Source organism: Falco punctatus, assembly GCF_963210335.1.
Source record: "Falco punctatus genome assembly, chromosome: 1".
Classification (NCBI taxonomy): Eukaryota; Metazoa; Chordata; class Aves; order Falconiformes; family Falconidae; genus Falco; species Falco punctatus.
Window position 1 is genome coordinate 11,652,001 of NC_137580.1, and position 18,929 is coordinate 11,670,929.

The 18,929-nt window shown below is 39.9% G+C and overlaps 1 protein-coding gene across 3 annotated transcripts in view; it reads right to left on the reverse strand.

Annotated features, from left to right (window-relative positions):
- Positions 1 to 6: 6 nt before the first annotated feature.
- MGARP (mitochondria localized glutamic acid rich protein) overlaps positions 7 to 18,929 on the reverse strand; it is a 37,155-nt gene continuing 18,232 nt past the window's right edge. For 2 of the 3 annotated variants that reach the window (XM_080403216.1, XM_080403217.1), the window contains exons 5-7: positions 14,514 to 14,690; positions 13,774 to 13,822; positions 7 to 11,262 (exon numbers count right to left, since the gene is read on the reverse strand). In XM_080403216.1, the coding sequence (XP_080259342.1) occupies positions 13,776 to 13,822; positions 14,514 to 14,690 (224 nt within the window). In that variant the 3' untranslated portion in view covers positions 7 to 11,262; positions 13,774 to 13,775. The remainder of the gene's footprint in view (positions 11,263 to 13,773; positions 13,823 to 14,513; positions 14,691 to 18,929) is intronic. The other variant, XM_080403218.1, reaches the window with a different exon arrangement.

Genomic DNA, 18,929 nt, shown 5'->3' on the forward strand with positions numbered 1-18,929 from the left:
CCCGCCTTCTGGTGGAAAGTGGTTCGCGTCGTCGTGCGCAGAACTGAAGGGAGCCAGCCTGCGGGAGGCAGGGAGTGAGGCTGAGGGGAGAGCTCGTGGCAGACGGGGTGTCGGTGGCCCTCAGCCGCAGCCCTGTGTCAGGCAGGGGTGAACAGCTGTCTCCTTTCTCTCGGAAAGCCCTTCCAGCGTTTGCGTACAGCCCCAGGAGGCGTCATTTTTTTCCTGTAGTTGATTTTGGTACGTAAGAAAATGAGCTGTCCGTCTGCCTGAGCAGCTGTGGAGCCTCGGGCGTACAGAACTGATTTCAGCCAGTGACTTGCAGGGGCAATGCTGAAATGTCAGTTTCAAGTTTTCTTCAATCACAGCTATCTCTTTTACAGCGCATAGCTTTTGGAAAAAGCCAAATTCATCATACAGCATTTGTTATTCCCTTGTCTGCGTGAGATACATCGTCGCCAGAGTCGACTTGCAAGCTAAATACCTGTCAAGACTGTCTTGGTCTGGCCTGGTCTGAGAGGTTGAGGACAGAATTGGTCGTCTCCTTTACAAATACTGGCCTTTAACCGTTATACCCTTCTCTGCTTTTCACAGAAATAAACAGAAGAGCTTTAGCTGAATAGGAGGCATTCCATTTTCTTTACAGACTAAAAAACCCACATTGCCAAGGAGACTTTCAACATTGCAAAGCCATTTGCTCAAAATGAACTCTAGACTGAAGGTTTTCTGTTCAAACCCATTTGGGCCCCCTTGTGCCTGTACGCTCTAGAAGTCTGACATACTCCTTTATAACAGCAGCCCTCCCAGCACTGAGCAGCGGTGTGCAGATGGTTCACAGACAGCGCGCAATTTCACACACATGCTCCTCACCTTCACCAGTGTGAAAGCGTTTCTCTGCTACATCTCAATTACTATCTGACCGTCTACATCGACTGTTCCCTTGGCATGCCATCTCCTCTACAGAGTCCGATTTCTAACGCTCAGTTTCTGCTTCAGGCTTATCACCATCCATGCTCTACAGGTTTGGTTCTTGTTCCTTAAGCATTTGAACTGGATATTTATTTTCCCTACATCTTCAGGGCATCACCTTCCTCTCTTAAGGAAATAAGATCTTCCAAGGGTCTTTAGGCCTTAGAATCTGAGTGGCTTTTACAGGTTATGTACAAATTGCATGTAACGCAGGCAGTTATTTTCCCCAGGGATGGCACAAACATCTCCCTGACAATAAAGGTAGCCCTAAAAATATCAAGCCTGTGCCCTGAAGCATGCAAACACTGGAGATTCTTTCCTTTTCAAAAACGTGTCAGGCAAGATTAGTAATAGATGGCGCTACCAGCAGCCTCTTATGTAAGTGGCCACTACTGAGGTGTTAAGTTAAACTTAGCTGTCACTTTGTAATGAAGCACACATCGTAGCAAAATTGAGGTCTATGCACTAAGCCTGCCAGACATTTAATAGGGCATACACTTGGATGTTGTTAATGACAGAATTTGCTACTAGTTTACATTAAGCAACATAAAATTTCAGTTGTCTGTCTGCTCTTTAAAAGATGAGCGATACCACTTTTAGATCTTTTGTTTGTCTTTAAAAGGAAGTATCAAACTACATGGGGGATAAAATATAACTTATTAATAATATAGCTAACATTCATGTTGCTGCTAGGAACTATAGTGCTCAGTGTTTGCAGGGTAGAAAATGTAATTATTTTAATGTTCTAGCATGAAAATTGTATCAACAAAGGTGTAAAGTTAAAATCTCATGGGCAGTGCATGATGGAAGTTCATATTTTATAGGCCTTGAGCTTAGATTGGCAATAGCAGCTGACAATATAAAATAAATGAAAAAAAAGAGTAAGCCAAGATCAGCGTGAGATACTGGGAGGAAAAGATTACAGGGTTCCTGGCAAAAATTACCTTGTTATAAACTGGAAATAAGTCTAGCTAGGCGGGAGTTTTAGCCCCCAATACCAGCTATTTTGCAGCCCCGCAGACCTAGGTGCTGTCAGTTTGATCTTTAGTGCTTCACTAGTCCTGACTTGGCTTTTAGTTTTGTTTATTTTCTTCTTCTTCTTTCCATGGGTCCAAGTGAAAATTCAGAAAAAGAAAACCTCTTGCCAAAATCTTTTTTACAGAGAAGAGTGGGCAGCTTCTTTCAAAACATAGGCCCACTGTCAGCTGAACAAAGGCCATATAAGCCACAGCCACTCTATACACCTCAGTAACTCCTTCATGGAGTCACTGGGCATGAGGTGACATGGCCACCACTTAGGGGTGTTCTGAAGATAGATTTTAAGTAGCCCCTTCTATAATGCATATGTTTGTTTTCCTGCCACCAGGCCTATGCAGTCCTCAGTTTATTCAGTTTTTCTCCACTGTCTCTTTGGATGCCACAGGACAAGAGTTTCTGCCTCCCTTAACCTAGTTTATTTACACGGCTCCCAGTTCTCACTTCTTCTTCTTCTGTGCCGACATTTTCTGTGGAAGTTCAGCAGCATCTCTCTGCAAGGGAGTCATGGCAAGTGCTCTCTGAGTGTGGTCTGAGAAACCTGTGTTGCTCTGCAGAGAAAAACAGCACCGGTTTGAGAGCATCACAATGGCATCCTCATTTCTTTCTCTGCTGCTTCTTATTTTTGTTTGGTTTGGGGTCTTTTTAATGAAACTAGATTAACTCTTCATGTGGAAAATTGTTATTTCTCTTAGGAACAGCTCTTTTTGGTTTACCTTAAGCTAGCTGGAAAGCTATGCTGAAAAATATTAGTTCAATATCAAAAAAGCAGAGCCACTTCAGGATTTGGATCAGTCCAGCTGGATGGTTTTTGAAGTTATGTGATGCAGCTATATATATGAAAAAAAGTAGCAAACGGAAAAGGTGGCCCTTTTCACCCACTCATGAGGTAGACCTGCAGTCAATTCAAAACTGCTATTGCTGGGATACTGCTGTGTGGTAACGTGGGGTCAGCAGTTCAACAGATGCTTCTATGTCCCTTTTGCATATAGAAAGCTGCAGTCCACATTGTTTCTTAAATGTTGGTCCTCAAAATACTGTAGCCTATCTAATTCTATATGCTGAGCTTACTGCCTTTGGTTGTTCAAATGAAAGGGGAAAGTTACACTGGCTCAGACTCAGAAGTATGACCCAGCAGAAATGACCCAGAAGAAATAAGGCAGTGAGGGTCCCATGACCCTTATGTCAGTCAGCCCATTCTGTAAATCATTATTAATGAAGTAGCATTAACTCTACAGGCGTAATTAGGTTTTTTCCTTCCTAGGATAGACTTGCAGAACATACGGACTATTTTGCGAAACCTCTAGAGACAGAGAAACAGTAAAAGCTATCAATAATTTCTAGAATAAAAATGTCACTATTTTTGATTGGATGGGTGGGTTTTTTTCTATTTTACATGAACTTTTAATAGACTCCATACTGTGCTTATAGAGTCATAGACAAACCTCCCATTTTTGCTGTGCAGTGTTTCAACATCACTACATTAAGCTACATTTTAGCCTAAGGAAACAAGCTTTACTGAGACCTGGCTACCTATGTGTCCATCCACCTCTCTGTCATTCCTTTTCCTTTGACATTATTTGCCAATTTCAGCTCAATTTTATAAAAAGGTAGAGATCTTAAAAATTAGTTCCTACAAGTTTCATGAATGAAACTATCAGAGGAGGCAAGACCAACACCAGTGCATTTTCCCACCAGAAAGCAGCTATTTTTTATGCTGACCCACAGCAGCCAGTTGATGTATTGATATGCTACAGCAGTGCTTTTCTTAGTGGACTTGCTTTCTCCCCTGCTAAAAAAGAAGGCATGTGAAGTATATTGAGATATAGTGGAAAACCAGTGGCACTATGGGATTAGAAGACATGAGGAAGGCCTGATGGGGCAGCAGCAAAAGGATCACACAGACCACAGAGGATACAGCTGGGATTACAGAGATAAAGACAACAAAGGAACTTCTATATAGACCACAAATCCATAGTAAACCAAGCATTACAGTAGAGCTTGCTTAGTATATAGCAATGGGAAACATGATGCTGCAGGACACACATTAAAATTGCTTAAAAGGCATCCTAATGGAAGCCCTGCTTGGCCTCAGATACATACCACGTTACCACTTAATTGTAAACCTATGAACTCAGTGTTTCCAAGGAAGTTCCAAGCATAAAATTATTTGAAATAAAGATAGTATGTAGAAATCAAATCCAAACCCCAGTCTCTATGTTTGCTAAACATAACGGTTCAATTCTAGGATATTCATTGTCAGCCTGTTACAAGGGATGTTAGTGGCTGCTGCTTGACACATTACTGAAGCCGTCTCTGCCAGCAGGAAGGAAATTCCTGATGGGCTATTTGGGGTGGATATTTTGTTGTATGTATTTGTCCCAAAAGCAATCACTTTACTAGCACAACTCTGAAACATTTGAATGGTCTTGCTTTTATGTAAGATGATGTCTAAGACCCTACCAAGCCCTCACAGGAAAAAAAGTATTGCATTGTGAGTTGTGAGCTCAAAGATTATTACTGGTGGGAAAATACCACTCAGAACCATAAGAAGCAGGAGCAGTCTGGACAGTGTCCTGTCCTTCAGTTGCTGCACCCCCAGTGCAGAGCAGACACGAAAGTCAGGAGACCAGTTCTTCCTCTATCCTGCTAATGGGCTTTTTTTGCAGTGGACCAATTGGACGGATCCAGAATGGAGAAGGCTATTTTGACACACTATTGATAACTGAAAAAGATCTTAGTACCAGTCCCAGGCAAGTGCAGGTAGCAACGTCACAAATGCTGAGTCCAGAAAGGGCCACTGGATATCTGTCTCATATGTGACAGTGATCAGTGTTTCCCCAAGTCCTATAATACTTTGTACAGATGATACAAAAATATGACAGAGAAGTAGTGGAGGTGGCACCAGTGCTTTAAATCCATGCCACTGCAAGGTCCTGGTCAAACAACCAGTCGATGCTAGAAAGCAAACTGGTATTCACACTTCACAGGGGCAGGCATCCCTTCTCCCGCAGCCATTCCTGCACACAGGGCAGGGGGGAATACACCTTCCTGACCCCAAACTGGTGGTCCGGTTAACTTGGCATGCACAAGAAATGCTCACCAGCTTTTGGAGTTATTTTTGCAGGGATATGGGACCTAATTTGAGGTCTATAGAACTGATAGTTCACATATTTCTATTGCCAAGGACAAATAAAAGTTCCAGCTGTGAAGAATTCCAGATCTGACAGCACTGAGGCAAAGTTTCAGGCTTCTTGTTGCCCCCGAATGCAAGGTTTCTGTGCTGTGGAGACACATGGCTAGTGTTGGCTTAACTCAAATTTCCTATCTACCCCTTGATTTTATCCATGCTGTAGGCTACTAAAGCAGCTTATATTTTAGGGTGAAGTCCTTTAAATTGAATGTCTAATCCTAATCTTTTCTGAATTCATTCTGTCCCCTTGATAATTTCCCCTTAATGGCATACAAGTTAGAAGAAAACAAACAAATAAACAAAACCCCTCAAACCAAAAAACAAATACACATCCTCCTTTCCTTAAAACTACAATGCCACTTTGCTTGTAAAGTAGGTAACCACAGGAAGCTTCTGATCCTCAGCATTGCGGGGGTTGCAATGCCACTAATTATGTGGGAGTTATGTGATTAGAGCAGGAGAGCAGTGCAATGCTGAAACAAGCCTGTTTCAAGCAGGATTTTACCCTCTAATAAATTTGTGTTGCTTTTAAGAAAGAAGAAATTGCACGGATATAAAGGAAGAAAGTCTGTAGCAGTCTGATGCTGCATGTTAGATGTACTTTAAAATACAGCAGTTACTTTTAAATAAATATTTTTTAAATAAATATTTAAATAAAAACAAATAAAATACAGCATATTTGCTTTTCTATAATATTGCAAGTTAGAATAAGCGTGAAAGAGGACTTCACCTCATTTTTACTCAAAAAATACATGGGATGTACATGGCACATTGATTTTCTTAATTTAGATGTAGCAGAAAACAGAATGCTTATGAAAGACCCTTCTGATACAGGAAAACTCTTTGAAAACTGTGGTGTTTTGTGAGAAGAAATTTCTTTTGGAGGCTATCTAGTTTGTTTTCAACTGTTTTGCTTTAAAGAAAAATTTTAAAATAATTGTCCTTAAAGACAAATTTATCTTTCATAGTGTAGTATTTCAGCATTGGAAACTACTTTTCATTTAGGAACTTCCAAGCTCCACAATTAGCAAATGCCTTCAGGCGGACAGCGCCTGAGTGAGGATCTCTCAGTACTGGTACAGAAGACAAAGAGTTTGAGAAGAGACACGCTGAAAGCAAACGGCCAGGAGGTGGAAATTAAGCCGCTAAGGTGTTTCTCATAAAGTAACAACTCGAAACACTTCAAAGCCCTTCTCTCTTTGTTTATAACCAGGACCGAATACTTCGTGTAACCTCTTTCTACTGCTGATACTTGTAGTAAGTGAAAAGGGACAAGACTGCAGTGATTTCGATTTTATAGAACTTCATTAATCATTTAAATGGAAAGAAAGACATTCACATCCAGCCTCATTATGTTCCCATTGGCAAGAACTGTCAAGCCTTGAACAGTTCCTCCAGGTTTGCCCCCTCTCATTTATAACAGCCTCAGCACCAAATACTTTGCATTGGAAACTAGTCACTTACTACAACAGTGGAATGAAAATAATATGTATGATTTTAATTTTCTCCAAATCACAATTAAATAAATAATAATAAAAAAATCAACGCAATTTTCTCTGGTGAAATAACCCATACATTATTCATTTCTTCCTGTACTGTACAGCTCCAGGGTTTGGAGATTGGGGATTCTTTCTCTGTTCTAGGTTTTAGTAATCATACAGCTTTTGATTTAGTGCCCTCTTCTGCTTGGTAATGTGAGTGCATGTTGCCCAGTCTATTATTCTCAAATAGCCCTCATTGGAAAATAGCATTTCCCAGTAACTACTGAGAAAGAAGATAGCCTTATGCAGGAAGAAAGAAGCCAGGAAAATAAAATAAAAAATCATCACATTATGGGAAGGTGATCAACGAATCTCCACAGTCCTCAGTAATTTAATTTAATTGCAGAAAAAAAAAAAGAAATACAATCTTGATACATATTACTGTCTCTCTTCTTCCACTTATTCTCTGTTTTTTTCCCCTTTAATTTAATTAGTTTGCATACTGCAGTCAATGCTGAACCGGGAAGACAAAATACAGGCAGCCATACTTCCTGAGATGAAGCAAGAAAATTATAGCAATGTATAACACTTTTCCTAGGGCATAAGCTGAGCTTGCACATACATCTTTTGAAAGATCACTAAGTCATGAAGGTATAAATAAGGGTAACTATTTATCACTAAACGAGCAAGATTTTTAGGTAATTAAGAGATGCTGAATCTACACATGAAGCTGATACAAATAACTAACAGATCACATGAAGAAGAGTCTTCTGTGCCATGGAAGCTTCCCATTTGTTTGTTGTACAGGAGCTGTTGAACATCAATTGCAAACAGCCTTTCAGAGCTTGCTAAAGCCATCATTTGAGTTTGGTAGAACCTCAAGAGGAATTGGAGAATATATGCAGATAGCTAAACCACAAAGCAAATCATGCCATTCCGACAACCTGTTTAACTACCTGCAGTTCAAGCAAACGGCAGGAAGAACTTCAGCACAGAAACCTCCAATTTTAACCCTTCTTCCCATCCCAATAAAGCTGGAGGAAGCAACATCTCCCGCAGCATCCCACACAAAGGAGTAAAGACCAGAATGCAGGAGAATTCAGTTACCCACAATGATGTTTGGTATCTATTGCTCTGGGGTGGACTTTCTTTCCATCATCCTGTGCACCTTCCATCTTCTGCAGCAGGCGAGCAGGGCAAGAGCAAAGTGTACAACCAAGAAATACCTTTCCTGAGAGCAAAACTGTCTGTGTGTCAACAGGAACAGCCCCCTGTGGAAATGAGTTAATCCATAGGCAGCAGACCAAGCGGCACTAGCTCCTATGTCCTGTCACACAAAATGCCTCCTGTTCCTGCATATGTCCCCCCACCCAGTACATGCCGGTGCCCTCTGAGCTCTCCTCCTGTAGCACTGCTGGCTCAGTCTTTTACCCTCTAACTCCCAGCAGAAAGGAAACAGCATCTGCAGTAGCTGATTATGCCTGCGGAAGTACTACTCAGCTGCATCATATATGTGCATTTGCTGATCTGCTGGCAAACATGACAAAATAAGCTACTGATGTCCTCTGTCATCACTCAGCTGATAGGAACCCTGTGTCCCTCCCACCCCTCTGGTAAAGCAGAAGTTGGGGTCGGCTAGTTGGCCCAAAATTTTTGAGGTAGAGGAAAGGAGAGAGACCAACAGGTAGGAAAAAAGCAGAGCCTCAGTTCTTGGCTTGGTTTGGGTTCATTGGGGCTTTGTGGGTTTTTTTCCAGAAAAACAATAATATTTTATCACATCATCAAAGCTCGCCACACAGGCACAAGAAATCTTGGCTAAAGTATTTCACTTTCAGATTTTCCAGGTTTTGTGTACCAGCTTGCAGTTTGAATGATCTGTTAAAGTAATTGTCTTATGTTTTTAAGAAGCGCATGGAAATAAAGTTGAAACTCTATAATGGCACCAACATGAGCAAGAGTAAAGCTGAGGCTGTTAGGTGGACTTCATTTGCCTCCAGCATTTCAGCTAGGTGAATTGCTGCTAGCAGCTGTGATCCTTCACGTGAGCTAGCGCTAGAGGGAGGTGAAACGCTTTGCCAGTGGATTTCACAGATGCTTGCTGACAGCAAAGGAGTGGTTTGCAGCTTGAACAAATGCAGGAATCTCAAGTTTTACTCTGAACTTAGAAGTGTATTGCCAAGAACAAACCTTTTCCCTTAGTCTTGCGTTATGCCTGCTCTGTGCTGTGGTCTTGTTCTCCTTAACAAGCCAATGCCCTTTCACCATTCTCTATGGCTCATCACAGCCTTTGTATAGCGACTAAAAAATTCACATTTCTGGAGGTAAGGGACAGAAAAATATTAATCTATGTGGTAGTTAGATTCCATACTATAGACTGATAGAAGCAATCAATGATGGCTAGGGACAACCTAAACCAGTAAGACAAAGACTTTCTGATTAAGTGACATGGCATTCTGCATGCAGTTATTGGCTATTTATTTTGAAGTGCAGGCCTCCGCAAAGTGCAAAATATCTTTGTTGTCTATCTAGGATAGTCAAGTACTGAAGCAGACCACGCTGTACTACATGCCATCACAGCTACAGTTTATTATATATTCCTAGTTCCTTTGGCTTTCAAGAGTAGTGTCTTTAATTTAACCCCCCCCCACATCTCTGACATGAAGCATATGCACAGGCTATCCTGGGATTTACATATTTTTTTTAATGGAAAGGATTAAAATCTTTAGAAAGCACACCATAGATTGTGCTACAATTCTTCAGGCACATATTCCCAAAAGCTAATGTATTTTGCCATGTACCAGAGCAGTTCCAGAGATAAAGGGACATTCAGCAAAGCCTACAATTTCAGAAAACCTACTGCCAGCTGCAGAAATTAGAAACAACTTCTTCCACTAGGAATTAGAGAAAATTAAAAAACAGAACATGTAAGAGTATGCATCCATCACAGGATGTTTAATCTACCAGATAAATAAAGACTCTCATCCAACAAAATATCAGTCTAAGACTTTTATTCCAGTAGCTTTGTCTACAAAAATTGCATTTAATCACAGTGGCTTTATCCTTTAAGCAGAAGGCTGTGCTATGGCTTCTTGAAGCTCAGGAGCATCATTTTGCTTCTGCATTATTCCAGTTATTCCTAAGCCAGTAGAGGGGCAATAGGCTACATTTTTGTTGGAACACTATTATAATTTGCTTTACACTGGGGGAAGGAGCATATGTTGCTTTGTGCCGTGGGGTAGGAATGTTGTAATGCTGTTGATTTCCCTTTCAACATTTTTCCAAAGTTCTGCTTGAACAGAAGGCAGTCAGATACACTTTATAATTCAGGCTTTCTGTACAAATTGTGTATAATATACATTATTTGGCCCCAATTTAGAATTATCACCATTCTGTGATGGCTGTAACAGGTCTTAGGAAAAATTTTCTAGTAGATGCACACTCATGCACATGCATATAACACAGTGGAGGGTCAGGAGAACAATGTCATACAAATCCATTATTCATTATAAGTTTTTTCATTAAGATAATACCAACAAGATGAGATTATTTACCTGTTCTGTTCTTTATTAGTCCCTAAGAATCCTTGTCCATTTGAACACCTGTGGCATAGCCTTTCACAGGGACTTTGCCGGCCACCTGCAAGTGCTTAGAGAGGAGCTTTACCATAGCCTGAATTGCTCACGATTTGTACAAGAGTGTTCTCTCAAACGACCACACGCGTTGTTACGCCATTGCCACATGCCCCTGCTCAGACAGAACAACGCAGAAAGACTACAGCAAGCTGCATGAAGTTTGGTAGGAACAGGGCCCAGCATCCCCAAAGCAGGAGCTACCACTTCGATCAATGATGATAACTTCAACCAGTGTTATTTTGATTTTCATGCTATAAAGTACCTATTGCTACTACTTGCAAATAGGTTTTGTTCTCAAAGCAGGAGCCTTAAAAATGTTTACTCCTGGATATTATCGTGCAAGGAAGGGTAGCATCTAAAATGTTTATGCAGGGGGAAAATTAGATCTTGTACAGCCAAATGCCCTATGCTTACAATTGTAAATCCAAACCTGGCAGCAAACAAGGTTGTTATTTTCCCTGTGACCCGATGTAAAAATACTAGCAGGTAATTTTCAGAAGATTTTAACTTAGTTAAAACCTTTTACTTAAATTTTAGCCAGGAATGTTACAATGTTATAATTATGCAGCACAGTCTGAACAAAAAGTAAGAAATCCATGTACAGAATAAGACAACTAAGACCTAGAATGAGTTCTGACATGGTTTCAGTTAAGTTTACTGTTTCTATTAGCACATAGATTTATTACATGCTGGGTGGTGCTTTGACAGTTATTACTGGATGCTACTTTCTAAAGCAGGGACGTTAATCATAGAAGCATCTCTTTAACCAACTTAAACAGTATTAGGTTGTCTGTTGCAGCATTGAATACTGGTCCTAAGGAGCAGTGTGTGGTATGAAAAACTGCACAATTTCTTTTATGTCTCCAAGGAAGAGTATAAGGTTTCACATGGGAATCAGCTGGTTGATTGCCACAAATATTTCCATTAAACTTTTCAAAGGCTTCAGCACTGCTTACTGGGAAAAAGAAAAAAGAATCTGGTTTAGAGGATGCAACAATAAATGATGTTTAGCATCAGACAATTCATCAGGTCTGTTTCATTGCAAACATTCAAAGCACACTGTAAATTTGACTGCAGGTTATCACTTCAGTGAATTACAGCATATAAACACAACTGCTGCATAAATCACACTTATCTGATGGCTTGTAAAAACTTGCTCTGCTACCAACAACAAAGCCCAATTTCAAGGAATCCCTCATCTTCAGCCCTGTCGTTCAGGTATAAATGAGTTCCCCTGCACGCTGGACACATTCCACTAAGCCTTACTTCTACAAATAGTTACTTGCTTAACTTTAAGCATGAGGTAAACCAATTGTGTTTGCCGAGATTACTGATATAAGTAGCTTCATAGCAATGTTAATTTGGGGCCAACAGTCACACACAGTAGAACTGCTGTACTCTGAAAAAAAGGGGAACAATTGTATTTTCTTACTCAGGCTTGCTTTCAGCATCAGTTCAAGGTTTATCTGAGGAATTCATCCATTACTACTACTTCTATCCCTTCACCAAATAATTAGTATTTTGTTTTAAGGTTAACTGGATACTGATTTGAGTCTCACATCAACATTCTTTTGGTTTTGTTTGTTTGATTTTTGCTTTGAATTCCTTAAAAAGTATGTGTTTTAATGCAAACTTAAAAGTTGTGGTCTGTACTCTGAAGTGCTTACAATAAAAACATACACTAAAAAAAAGTAAAAATATCTCCTGACTGGGAATGCATGGTTGCTCAACTTGTTAACTGGAGAAAGTAAGCCAGCAATCTCCCAGCACTAAGTAGTAAAATATTTTATAAACCTGTTTTCCTCCCAACAAGATCACATTGGAACTCAGTAAGAAACCCTTTTTGTAAGCTTTTAATGCTACAGTCATAAAAAGTAATTTTTTTTTTGTCAAAAAGAGGCCAAGCAGTTTAAGCAGAATTCAGTAGACCTGTATTCTGGTAGCAGATTCATCTATTTTTCACCTGCATTCAAACTGTTCCATCAAAAGGGCTTCCTCCAGCTTGCCCTCCCTCCCACTCCCACTGCTTTCAGTTACTGCCTCTGCCTTCATTAATTAGATTGGCTGTATTGGGCGTTTGTTGCCTAAATCAAATTCTGCAATAACAGTGCAACAATCTGTAGGGTTGCAAATGTTTACAGGAGGAGATTCCTAGCTACTGCTTTCTCTATATCACTGCATTTATGTGCCCTAGAATGGGGAGAATTTCTTGGTAACTTATTTTTTTCTGATGTGCTATTCTCAGGTACCCCTAGCTTTCACTTTGAGCGAAAAGTTTTGAGAGGCAAACCCTTGCAACTTTTCTGTACATCTCACCCACATTCATTAAATATCTGTTCCCCTTTACACCATTATTCTCACTAAACCACATTATTTCTGTTTGGTACAGGAACATATCTTACTCCAGCATTTATAAATTATTTTATAATTGTGGGGTTAGCTTTGCTTTGATACATTTTTTTTTTTACTTTTGAATGCTAAGACAACATTGGAAAAAGACCATGCAGTTTAAGAACAATATTTACCTCTTATCACCAGAAGATAAGAGGCATTACCTTATTTTATTTCGCAGTGGATGATGGAATAAGCAAACATACATTTGTGAAGGCCTTGGAACACAATGATGAGGTTGTATAACTGCATTTAGAATATATGTTTTGAGGATGCAATGAAAAATAACTTTATTTGCTCCGTTGTCTTCTCCTCTTGCATTGGTGTGCCAGGACTTAGCGTATGAATTGTTAACCAGCAGCAAAAAATAATTTTGAGAATTCCTGACCTGGGAGGTTGATTTGCTCAGCTTTCAGTTGTTTCTATTCCAGTTAATATCTTTTCTACCAAGATTCATGTTCATATTTCAGCCAAACTTTTTATTCCCTCAGGTTTCTGTCACCATCTTACAGTCCATTTTGGAAAGGGGAGTCACAGGGAATAGCAAAATAGTAAGAACATTGTGGACAAAGTATTTTATTCTATAAATAAGCAAGATACTAGAAAAATATTAAGAATATTATATTCAATATTTTTCATTAACTCAAAGTGCAGAGAGACTAGTCATGAAAAAACACGTCTAAAAAAAACAGTCCAGAAGGTTTACAACCTCATCATGTTTACACTGAGGATAACAAGAGAAGGGTCACTTGTACAGGACAATAATCCAGAAGTCCAGCATCTCTGTAATTTAAACCAATGCCCAAAGTATGCTTTTTGCCTAGAAGAAAGCTACAACAGTTGGGTCTTTATCCAGTTTGCATGAGACTAAGATAAAGCCATAAATAAATACCCAGTGTGACAACTGATATAGAAAAGTTTTGCTCCCTAGCCTCTAAAAGATGCCAGCAATGGTACTTGTTGGGAGCAGAACACCATCAGAATGCATGTGCAGACTTACCACATGCTGCAACTGCCACTGAGAAAAAAAGAAAGGTGAAGAGTGGGAAACCGCATGTTGCAATTGTCTGTGTACCTTTAGTGCTCCTTAGCAACTTCTTCAGGTGTCTTCTCCTCCACAGAAACTGAAAATGGAGATAAAACACCAATGAGAAACATTGGAAACAACTTACTCAAAGACGAACAATCCAATAAGTTCTTTCCTTTAGTCCAAAGGATCCTTTGGACTAAAAGGATACAATTTACAAAGTCACATTAGGCATACAGACATTTTCCCTTTTAGCTTTTCTAATTGTAAAAGAGTTTAGAGGCCAAACTTCTAAACTCTTTGAAAATCTCCCCAGTGACGATTTTAACACACATTTTTATTTGCATTTAATTATATCGTTCAACTGCAATAGCAATATAAGATTGTTCATAGCTGCATTGAAACACTGCAAGGTTTATAAATATCACATGCTCTGTATTTCTCTTTAAAGCAATATAATTTACAAAATTCTATCTTTCAAATTAAGTCAGATGTTAAAAAAGTGTGTTACAACCCATGCAGTACAAGGGAGAATTTCTTGTTCTAATGAACTTTTCAACTAGCCACTTAGCAGGGCAGTGAGCTCAAGACACCGCTGCGATCCAATTTAGCAATACCTACTTCTACTACATGGCTTATCATTCCAAAATTAATTTTTTGGCTAACACTATGATGCCAAACACAGTCATCACGAGCAGCCACACTGCATCACTTGAGTTCTGCATGCTCTTGCAGCCAGTTCAGCGCAAACAGCCATTAGTGCTTTTCAGAGACAAAACATTTCAGACCCAGCTGTACTCCTGCACCTTCTGAAGTTTGCCCCGACTCCTCAGCATCAATGTCCTCACTCCTTGAGGATGTGTCAGAAATTTCTTGAGGTGCTGAGGCTACTCCTTCCTTGACACTGTCTAAGTTTTCCTCATGGGTAGAAGAAGCTGCAACATCCAAGACTTCACTCACAGTTTCTACGAATCAAATTGGAGAGAATCGTCTTGTCTTTCCATTCACCAGCAGAAATTAGGGAAAGCAGTGAAGGCTCACAAAGCACGAAGTACCTGCCTAACATACATGTGTGAAGTAACTGAAGACAACAGGATCTATCGGATTATTAATTTTATCATGCAAACAAAATTTTGCGAGTGGAATTCTGGGGAAGGTCTGACTTTTCCTATCCCTGGGGCAGAAAACTACAAACATGAGCTATTTTTATGTCTTTAGACAAAGGTAAGTATTCTCTAACGTACATTCTCTCGCAGATACCCTCATTTTATTTTCTTATTTCTGTGCAACTATTAAAATGGTAAATTTGGATTAGATATTAGGGAGAAATTCTTTGCTGTGAGGGTGGTGAGGCACTGTCCCAGGCTGCCCAGAGCAGCTGTGGGTGCCCCATCCCTGGCAGTGCTCAAGGCCAGGCTGGATGGGGCTGGGAGCAACTTGGGCTGGTGGAAGGTGTCCCTGCCCATGGCAGCGGGAGCAAAACCAGATAGTCTTTAAGGTCCCTTCCAGCCCAAACCATTCTATGATTAATAATGTGCAAGATAGTAATGGTAAACTTTCCATGGAAATAATCCTAGTTTGATCCATACCATAGGACACTACACATAGACCCCACGTAACCTTGCAAAGACATCACAGGTAGTTTTAACATAGAAATATCCTAACATCAGGTGGAAGGTTCAGGCTGTGGTTCCAGTGTAGCGGGATTGCCAACTAGCCATTGTTCAATACTCCTTAAGGATAAAGCAATCTATCTTCACAAAAACTTCGTGATAGGTAATGTGTATCTATACAGATAACACTCTGCAGGGAGACTGAGCACATCATCCAGTGGTTACATATTAAATGGTACTTGAGTAAATTCTCTCTTACCAGCTTCTTCTAACCTTCCTGTTGGAGGTCTCCATCATCACACACCTTAACTGCTCGGCAGGGTAAGGTTTGCAGGGACTGTTGTTATAAATGGTGTCCTATACTAAACTACATGTATATTAAATACAGCTAACTAAACAGCTTCATCAGAAGTTCAAAATAGGAGTTTTATAGCGCTAACATCCCAATGCCTTTCTCCAAGCATCAGCTTGCAGCTACTTAAATACAACATATTCTGAAGATCAACTATTCCACTTTATTTTGCAGAACATTAACTGAAGTTTGAAGAAGCAACAGGAAAGAAAAATCGGGAATTGCTACCTTTGTCTTTATAGGGAACAGCTATGCAATAAAACCAGTACATTTGAAATTCAGAACATTAGACATTTTATAGCTAGCATCACTTGATGTCATGCAATATATTTGCTATAGTAACAAGCTGCTGGTTTTGAGTTCGCAACATCAAACATTCCATTTATATTACCAAAAAGGTTCTCCCTGGCTTATAGTATTTCATCTTCCCAATTTTTGTTTCTTTTTTGTGATGTTTCAGTGTTCTAATTTCTTTTGCACTAAGAAGAGTAGATCAGTAAGCAAGTTAGAGGGACCGGCATCAACTTCCCTGCTTTTTAATAAAACCTCATTTCCTTTCAATGGGAATTGTGTTGATTTGTCACCTGCAGGAATATCTGCCTTGAAAACAAATGCTAATACTTATACCACTTGTACTGAATGATTTCTCTCTGGTCTGAAGTATTCTTTATAGCTATCAGAAAGGCAATCTACTGCAACAAAATATGGATTCCTCCCACATGTCCATCCAGGTCTCTGCAGAGTAGCTGTCACTCCCTAAAAGACAAAGGGCCTGGTTGCAACAGGCGTTGTGTTTTTGAAAACCTGTGTCTGTACATACAAGTGACTGTCCTTGGTTACTGCAGAAAACTCCAGCTGGTACTTTCATGCAAGTGGCTTTCACCCTCATTCCTTGAGCACACGTGGCTGGAGTTTCATAGGACCCATCCTCCTGCTGCCACAGCTGAAGTGCTCTTTTCAAGAAGAGAAAGCTGGCAGTAGCACGCAGCCCAAGCAATCTTGCTCATGGCAGCACCAGCCACGGCAGCTTGTACCCAGTCATTATCCATGCTTTAAGGTCCAGCAAAGGTTCAGACTGGTCCATGAAGATCATTTTGGCATCAGTTTTTTGGCCTATTGCAACTACAACAAGCTATCCAAGTGTCTTTTGCTGCTTGCAGCATCATGAAAATAAGAACCAGTCTATAACCATTAAGGCCATTTTGAGCATTAATCTGAGATACCAAAACAAATCTCCGTGTATTTTTTGGTGGTTCGTATATAGCTCGGTCTTGGAACAAATGCTCTGTATCCCATTCACAAGGTCAACATGTTTTTCTCTGCCCTAGGGAACTGCTGTGATCCCAGGGCAACACCAGAGGAATGATGACCTGGCAAGCTGAAGTCCCCTGCCTCTTTCAGAATCAGGACTGCCACATGGCCCCTTCTCTGCAGGGAATACCAGAGACACTGCCCGAGTACCTTGCATCCTCTCCTACTGATCAGCTGGTAGCACAAAGCATTACAAAGTTTAAGAACTTCTTTTTGTTTCCCTGGATGTTAAATTTAATCTAAGTACTACTTCCCCCTCACCCCTTTTTTTTAATCTGCATGCATTTCATATTTTCTCAGTCCAGCTTAATCTCTTGCAGTTGTTGCATGTGAAATCCTGCAGTAATACCCTATTTCATAAAAGAGATTTTAATCTATGCATGGTGCAATGATGACTCATTTTCCTTAATCCTTGGAAGAAGGATTTGACTTTCCTGTCTGTTCAATTCTTGCAAAGTTGTTGATAAGCCTGTTGTGAAACTCTACAGCAATTAATAGATGCAACTGAAATGACTTCCAACTTTTGTTAGTTCAAATACTAAAAAAAATAATCTTATTTTTTCAAAATAGAGTTGTAGAGGAGTTACAGTATCTTAATTGGTTCTGTGTTGTTTTCTGAATGAGGATTGGTTTGAAATTGTGAAGTCCCCGTATTTCCTTTTGCAGCAATGACTACAACCCACTTTGTCTATTTATGCCAGCTTTCTTACAATTTCTACAGGCTTTGACTGAACAAAATAACCTGCATTGTTCAACTGCAATGAAGACACATGGTATTTAAGTGCTGTTTGTATTATGTTTTCTGCTGAATGCCCAGCTACTTTATTATCGATATTACACAATGTTACTTCAGCTCCTTAAGATCTTTGACAAAACACCCACTCCCAGCTTTCCAGCCAAATTTGTCTCAATCAAATGATTCACCCTGACCCATACAATTTAAAATCTGCCAAAAATGGGAATGTTCTTGATTATTTAGTTTCTTCTTAGATTTACAGAAGTGGGTTGGCTGGGTTTTTTTCTTAATTCTGTAGCTGGGACACAAGTCCCAACATCATTCATCAATAGCACTGGAATTAAATGGTTTCATGATTTTACTGTTCATTGAGTGAATTGTCAGGTCCCATCCTGTCCCCATCTTAGTAGGATATATTACTCTACAGAAGCTATATGCTTCACAGTTTCATACACGGTAGCAAAATCTCAGCCTTTGTGCATAATATTATTTTTCCTGAAAAACTGGTATTTATTTTTCTTGTACTCCTTCACCAGGCATTTGTCAATTTTAAGTTTTCCCCTGGGATAAGCAGCTGCATCCCAGTATTAGTGGCTACAGTTTTCTTTCATTTTGCTAGGCATTTGTATATACTGTCACACCTACAGATCCAAATTAGGAGCTTAACTTCCTTGTGATTTCAACAAAAGGTAATACAATAGAACTTCAGGCCTCAGAGAAATCAAACTAATCATGTGCACTAACATTAGGAAAGTGGTTAGGCTTTGCATACTGCATCAACAGCTGTTCTGAAAGCATTCAAAGGGATTTTAACACACCAAGGATTTTGAGGACAAACACCCTCAGGCTAGTTAGACCCCCGACATAATTTCCACTACACAACCACCAGTACCTCACTCAACATCTTGGTAATATCCATCTCTTAATACTGAACCCTAACAAAAATATTGCCTGCTTCTGCCCAAAATAGCTATATGCACTCTCCAGTGGCCTTCAGCTCCCCTGCTTTACAAGATATTCTAAGAAATACATCCCTCCAAACTGCACACGCAGGAACAGAACATGATGGGGCAAGCACCTGCAGCGCATTACATACGCACCGAACGCAGTACCAAATCATTTATGTTATGAAAACACATCTGTTTTGAGTTGAGTGAATACAGAAAAGGAAATTTATTTTACAGACAAAAGG